General features: G+C 48.2%; 1 protein-coding gene across 1 annotated transcript in view; it reads left to right on the plus strand.

The window, feature by feature from the left end:
* Positions 1–270: 270 nt before the first annotated feature.
* Positions 271–7,642, plus strand: part of CCT6A (chaperonin containing TCP1 subunit 6A) — a 36,467-nt gene continuing 29,095 nt past the window's right edge. Inside the window, exons 1-2 of the mRNA XM_068268570.1 lie at positions 271–592; positions 6,459–6,522. Coding sequence (XP_068124671.1) covers positions 456–592; positions 6,459–6,522 — 201 coding nt within the window. The 5' untranslated portion in view covers positions 271–455. The remainder of the gene's footprint in view (positions 593–6,458; positions 6,523–7,642) is intronic.

Here is a 7,642-nt window from a genome sequence, read left to right on the forward strand (position 1 = left end):
GCTCAGATACAAACTCTCTCATAGAAAATCATCGCACAATCGTTTTTAGGGCGATTTTGAAAATCGCCCGCGCTTAAATTTTTACAAAAACGCCTATAATGTGAACAAGCCCTCATTCTTATAAGATTGTTAAAAAACAGGATTGCACCATTCGTAGGCACCTTTAGATGTCGCTGTCTGATTGTGCCATCAGGCTCGTTGCTATGGCCAACACTTCTCAACTACACTACGCTTCCCTTACTAACGAACTTCACACACATCTCGCGAGAATATATGACGCCTGAGCTGAGGGCGGCCAATGACAGCCTGTGCTCAGTTTATGGCCAATAGGGTGGGTGCAGGGCGGTGAGAGCCGGTTGAGCACGCTAGATTGTTCTGGAAGAGCCGGACGCCGCGTGGAGGAAAGGCCGGGATCGTTGTTTTCTGTACACGTGAGCTCTTCTACCGGCACCGCCATGGCCGCCGTGAAAGCCCTGAACCCGAAAGCCGAGGTGGCGCGAGCGCAGGCGGCTCTCGCTGTGAACATCAGTGCGGCCCGCGGCTTGCAGGATGTGCTGCGGACCAACCTCGGGCCTAAGGGGACCATGAAAATGTGAGTCCAGCTATTATGCTTCAGCATCCTGACTTATAACTGTCACGCCTCATTCACATGCGCGCACCGCAGCAGCCCTAGCTGGAAGCTCAGGCGGAGACCTAGGGTGCGTCCATTCATGCAGATAGACGGCTTCAGGCCGCGTGGTCTGGGTACTTCCTTTTTTGGTAATCTGCGCGTGGTACACACACATGTCATCTTATTGTTGAGGCTGCCGTAGTATACTCATCCGCTTGTTCTATGTACTTGATACTGTTTTTATAGTAATGCCTTTTTTTTATATTGATCTTTTTTTACACTTAATCTGTAAGTCTCTGCAATACTTCCTGCATTGTGTGAGGGAAATCCTGCTGAAGGGTTTCACTTTAGTTCATTGCCTTCAGTTGGCTTATCGCACAATGATTTGAGATAAATCAGAAAAACGATGGCTGTTTACCAGAGACTATCACATTCATTTACCAACAGGATGCACGTTTTGTTGCAACTTGTTTCTGGGCCACTCAACTGTAATTTTTTTGCTGATTTGGATTGGCCCATTTTAAAGAGGTATATATAATTTTTCACTATCTACTTGTAAAGGACCATACACACACCTGGCTTAAAGGGAAGGTCTGAGGTGATTAAAAATCAAAAATCTACTTACCTGGGGCTTCCTCCAGCCTCTTGCAGCTCTCCTGCGCCCTTGCGCAGCTCTGCTACTAGCTGGTGGCCCGGGGTCCCCTCCGGTACACAATTCCTACTAAGCTTCAGCTTGCGGCTCAGAGTCAGGGCCCGTTTCCACTATAGCGTTGCGAAATCGCCGGCGAATCACCGCAGGCAAATCGCATGCGGGTGCGATTCCGCATGCGTTTTTTGCCGCGATTTCGCATAGGTGAGGCTGTATGCGAATTTAACCATGTCACTGCCTGTGTAAATTAACATTAATACCTATGCGAAATCGCGGTAAACGCATGGGGAAAACGCATGCGATTTCCCTATTAAATACATTGCGTGCGATTCGCCTGCATTCCACACGCAGGCGAATTCTGAGGGCCCTACCCTGCAGATTTTTTCTGCACAGAAAAACGTGCGGGGAAACGCACAAGTGGAAACAGTCCCATCCACTTGTACTGACTGTGCGAATCCGCATGCGGACAACGCATGCGGATTCGCGATAGTGGAAACGGGCCCTCAGATGTCAGTGCAACCAGGGTCGGACTGGGCCACAGTAGTACAGTTTTTTTTCTCTCGGTGGGCCCCACCTCCAGGTCTCTAGTGGGCCCCCCTCCTCCTTGTCTGACAGAGCTCCAATTGCTGCCTGCAGCACAAAAATTCTCTTCTCAGTGCTGTAATCACTCATGCTGAGAGCAGTGGCGTAGCTAAGGAGCTGTGGGCCTTGATGCAAATTTTACAATGGGGCCCCCCAAGCACTCTATACATAACAATTGATACGACGCACCAAAACCTGCCAATGGCAACTACAGTGTAAGGCCCGGTTCACATTAGCGGTGGCTATCCGGAATAGCCGTGCCGCAGCCGCACCGGAGCCGCACCGCATGCTGGCCGGACGAAACGGACGCACGGCATAGCAATGTAAGGCTATGCCAGGGTTCACATGCGTCCGTTTCGTCCGGACCGGATCCGGACTCCGGTGTTCGTTCCAACATGCGCTATTTTTGGGTCCGGCTCCTCCGGCAGCCGTATCCGGGGCGGAGCCGGACTGCACCATCCGGCCAATGGAAACCAATGAGAACCGGAGAGCGCACAACACACTGGCAAAAAATCCGGATGTTCTACCCCACTTCCTATGAGGATTGTTGCGGCGATATTTGCTGGGGACACATGGGCAACCATTTTGGAGTGGAGCAGCACGAGCTGGAGATGTTGGCAGCATGTTGGAGGTGGAGGTGAGTGCTAAACAGCGGAGGGCCTGATTCCACAGGCCCCCCTTCTGCTGACCTCCCAGACCCCAACATTTTTTTTTTTTTTTACGTGACTTTTGCCAAACGGATCCGGATCGCATCCGGATGAACACCTGATGCAACCTGACCGGATCGGATCCGGATCAGAACCGTACGGTTCCGATCCGGATCCGGTCCGGATCCGGTCAGGCCATCCGGTCCGTTTGGCTGAAAACCGCTAATGTGAACCGGGCCTAAGAGGTGCAAGAAGGGGATGGGAAATAGGTTGTTAATGATTACCACTGTTCAAAGTATCTATAGAAGTGATTATTATGAGCACAGGACCAATAGAGGGGTAATACGGTAGTTGAGGGAGAGGGCCCTTCGGGGCTCCTTTGGCCCAAGGGCCCCGATGCGGTCACAACCTCTGCAAAGTAGGACATTACTTTATACTGAAGGAGGGTACTCTATGCAAAGTTTTTCTGGTCAGCAGGGTTTCTGAATTACAATGCTGCTAAGATCATGTACATTCGGCCCTGTCCATAATACATCATGACCACGCCCACCTTCCGGTGCATGGTCACGCCCTTTTTTTCACCGCAATCATGGGATGTGTGAGCCCCAGGTTGAAATTTTTGGATGGGCCCCCCGGTGTCCCAGTCCGACCCTGAGTGCAACTCCATGAGTCGCACGCTGAAGCGCAAGTAGATGCTGACCTGGTGAGGTCGGTATCTGCGGCTAGTGTGTTGGACCGCTGCCAGGGGCTGGAGAAAGCCGAATCTGCGCAGAGCGGCGGCGATCGGTATGTACACGCAGCTAGCAAAGTGCTAGCTGCGTGTAACAAAAAAAGTTATTCAAATCGGCCCACCAGGGCCTGAGAAATCTTTCGGTGGCTTAGCCCGAGCTCAGCTCGGGCTTACCGCCAGGGTGGTTAAAACCCCTTAACCTGCTGGGCGGTCTGGACGAGCACAGCTCGTCCAGTACCGCCGGAGGCTGCCGCTCAGGCCCTGCTGGGCCGATTTGGCTGAAATAAAAAGCAGCACACGCAGCCGGCACTTTGCCAGCCGCGTGTGCTGCCTGATCGCCGCCGCTCTGCGGCGATTCGCCGCGAGCAGCGGCGAAAGAGGGCCCCCCTAGCCGCCTGAGCCCTGCGCAGCCGGAACAAAAAGTTCCGGCCAGCGCTAAGGGCTGGATCGGAGGCGGCTGACGTCACGACGTCGGCTGACGTCGATGACGTCACTCCGCTCGTCGCTATGGCGACGATATAAGCAAAACAAGGAAGGCCGCTCATTGCGGCCTTCCTTGTTTATTCTGGGCGCCGGAGGCGATCGGAAGATCGCCTCCGGAGCGCCCTCTAGTGGGCTTTCATGCAGCCAACTTTCAGTTGGCTGCATGAAATAGTTTTTTTTTTATTAAAAAAAAACCCTCCCGCAGCCTGCCTGGCGATCTTAATAGAACGCCAGGCAGGTTAAGGACCAGACACTTTTTTTCCATTCAGACCACTGCAGCTTGAACGGTTTATTGCTCGGTCATACAACCTACCACCTTTTACCTCCTTTTCTTGTCACTAATACAGCTTTCTTTTGGTGCTATTTGATTGTTGCTGTGATGTTTAGTTTTTATTATATTCATCAAAAAAGACATGAATTTTGTCAAAAAATGATTTTTTTTTTTAACTTTCTGTGCTGACATTTTTCAAATAAAGTAAAATTTCTATATACATTTTTGTCCACATTTATTGTGCTACATGTCTGATAAAAAAAAACCCATTCAGTGTATATTTATTGGTTTGGGTAAAAGTTATAGCGTTTACAAACTATGGTGCCAAAAGTGAATTTTCCCATTTTGAAGCATCTCTGACTTTTCTGAGCACCTGGCATGTTTCATGAGGTGCTAGAATTCCAGGATAGTATAAATACCCCCCAAATGACCCCATTTTGGAAAGAAGACATCTCAAAGTATTCACTGAGCGGCATGGTGAGTTCATAGATTTTATTTTTTGTCACAAGTTAGCGGAAAACGACACTTTGTGACAAAAAAAAACTAAACAATGTTTCCATTTCTGCTAACTTGTGACACAAAAAAAAATTAAATCTGCCATGGACTCACCATGCCCCTCTCTGAATACTTTGGGGTGTCTACTTTCCAAAATGGGGTAATTTGTGGGGTGTTTATTGTCCTGGTATTTTGGGGGGGGGGGTGCTAAATTGTAAGCACCCCTGTCAAGCCTAAAGGTGCTCATAGGACTTTGGGCTCCTTAGTGCACCTAGGCTGCAAAAAAGTGTCACACGTGGTATCGCCGTACTCAGGAGAAATAGTATGTGTTTTGGGGTGTATTTTTGCACCTACCCATGCTGGGTGGGAGAAATGGCTCTGTAAATGAGATTTTTTTTTTTTTTTTTACACACAATTGACCATTTACAGAGATATTTCTCCCACCCAGCATGGGTATGTGTAGAAATACACCCCTAAACACATTACACTACTTCTGAGTACGCGATACCACGTGTCACTTTTTTCAGCCTAGGTGCGCGAAGGGGCCCAAAGTCCTATGAGTACCTTCAGGATTTTACAGGTCATTTTGAGACATTTGGTTTCCAGACTACTCCTCACGGTTTAGGGCCCCTAAAATGCCAGTGCAGTATTGGAACCACACAAGTGACCCCATTTTAGAAAGAAGACACCCCAAGGTATTCCGTTAGGAGTATGGTGAGTTCATAGAAGATTTTATTTTTTGTCACAAGTTAGCGGAAATTGATTTTTTTTTTGTCACAAAGTGTCATTTTCCACTAACTTGTGACAAAAAAAATAAAATCTTCTATCAACTCAACATACACCTAACGGAATACCTTGGGGTGTCTTCTTTCTAAAATGGGGTCACTTGTGGGGTTCCTATGCTGCCCTGGCATTTTAGAGGCCCTAAACCGTGAGGAGTAGTCTGGAAACCAAATGCTTCAAAATGACTGTTCAGGGGTATAAGCATCTGCAAATTTTGATGACAGGTGGTCTATGAGGGAGCCAAATTCTGTGGAACCGGTCATAAGCAGGGTGGCCTCTTAGATGACAAGTTGTATTGGCACTGAAGTGCAGGAAGCGCAGGGTGTTCTCAAATCGTGACCTGGACATGGCAGCAGAGAACATGGGCATATGATGTATTGGGTGCGTAGACCAATAAGACTGCAATACATTCTTTTTGACTAGACCCATGTTAAGGAGAAGGCCCCAAAAAATTTAAGTTCGGAAACTTGGAGTGATTTCCACCGAAAAGGCTGGGCATGGTAGCTTCTTGGATTGGCGGCTGCGTATTGTGTGGTGTAACGGTTGGTCTCAGCCACAATTGAGTCGTAGAGACCAGCATGGGGCGGGTGAGGGTTTGGCCGAGTGATCAGAAGCCCGCAGGGGGCAGATTAGGGCCTGATCTGATAGGTAGCAGTGACAGGAGGGGACTGGGTGATTGAAACGTGATTAGAGGGGAGAATAGATGCAAGCAATGCACTGGCGAGGTGATCAGGGAGGGTGTGGGCGGGTGATTGGGTGCCCGCAAGGGGCAGATGAGGGTCTGATCTGATGGGTATGATGGGTAGCAGTGACGGGGTGATTGATGGTTGATCAGTGGCTGATTAGTAGTAGGGGGAATCCTCTGGATAGTCTACAAGCTTCCTTGGCCCTTCTGTTCTACTGCTGGGGCCCTAAACATTAAACTTGAAAATTGCTTGCGACCATGCTCACCTCTGTGTAGGAGCTTCCACACTGTGCGGACGCAGAGCAGCTGGTGCACTATTTTCTCTGCTACGCATGCTCAAACACACCTGTGCAGTGCTGCCACACTTGTCCATAAAAGGGAGCGTGGCTGCGAAAAGCGAGTCCTGGCCAACAGTGGAGGGGGTGAGATAGATTGAGGAAGCCTCTGGAGCATGTTTACACCACAGATGTTTAATATTGACATTATTCAACATTCTGGTAATTTTGGGTATCTTTTCAAACAGGTTAGTCTCTGGTGCCGGTGATATCAAATTGACAAAAGATGGCAACGTCCTGCTTCATGAAATGGTGTGTGTTTAGTGCACTGTATTTTAACTTTGTGTTGATAACCACTTAATTTTAGTTAATAGTGATAGAAAGAGCTGTAAACTTACTCTGACACATACAGACGCACACTCGCTCTCTGTGTGTTTTTGTGAAGCTGTTCTTTTTCTTTTCCCTATGTTTACCACAATCTCTGTTCACTGATGAGTGTCCTAGGCTAGAGACTGCACTCAACACAAAAGATTGTTTCAGGCAACCTTTATAGTAAAGAAATAAGATTAAAGATGTCTCATACTTTTGTCTGGCACAGAGGGCATTCTGCCTCGAGACAGGCCTTTTATTTTCATTTTTTTGCTTTCCCTTCTGCCCACGCACCTAACCTAAAGATAAAGCCCAAACACCTCATCAAGTTTATATTTAGGGTTTTCACAATGGACTGCATTAGCCCAAGGTTGTGCTGTACAAAGCCACCCACATCCATCCGTGAGCAACACCATCATCGCATAGGGAAGAATGTGAGGAACTTTAGTGGCATGCCGACCAGAAACAAAGTAATGTCTCCTGTTGTAGACACAGCCCCTACTAATGGCCCTCTCCCCCTGCTGTAGCCACAGCTTCTACTAATACCCCCCATTTCTGCCGCAGCCACAGTCCCTACTAATTGCCCTAATAATGGGGAAGGGGCTTGAAAAGCACAAAAATAGAATTTTATTAGTAGGAATAATGCTGTACATGATCATGTTTCTTATGTCATGTTTTAGTTCAGGTAGAATTACTGGATCCATATTGTAGCCCGCAGGAGAGTTCACATTAGAAGAACTTGAGCATTTCTATCTTAAAGGGAACCTAAACTGAGAGAGAAATGGCTGTTTTCCTTTTAAATAATACCAGTTGCCTGGCAGTCCTGCTGATCTATTTGCTGCAGTAGTGGCTGAATCACACACCTGAAACAAGCATGCAGCTAATCCAGTCTGACTTCAGTCAGAGCACCTGATCTGCATGCTTGTTGAGGGGCTGTGGCTAAACGTATTAGAGACACAGGATCAGCATAAGTCAGGCAACTGGTATTATTTTAAGGGCTCGTTTCCACTATCGCGAATCCGCATGCGTCCAACGCATGCGGATTCGCACATGTAATGCAAGT

Source organism: Hyperolius riggenbachi, chromosome 2 (assembly GCF_040937935.1).
Source record: "Hyperolius riggenbachi isolate aHypRig1 chromosome 2, aHypRig1.pri, whole genome shotgun sequence".
NCBI classification, from domain to species: domain Eukaryota; kingdom Metazoa; phylum Chordata; class Amphibia; order Anura; family Hyperoliidae; genus Hyperolius; species Hyperolius riggenbachi.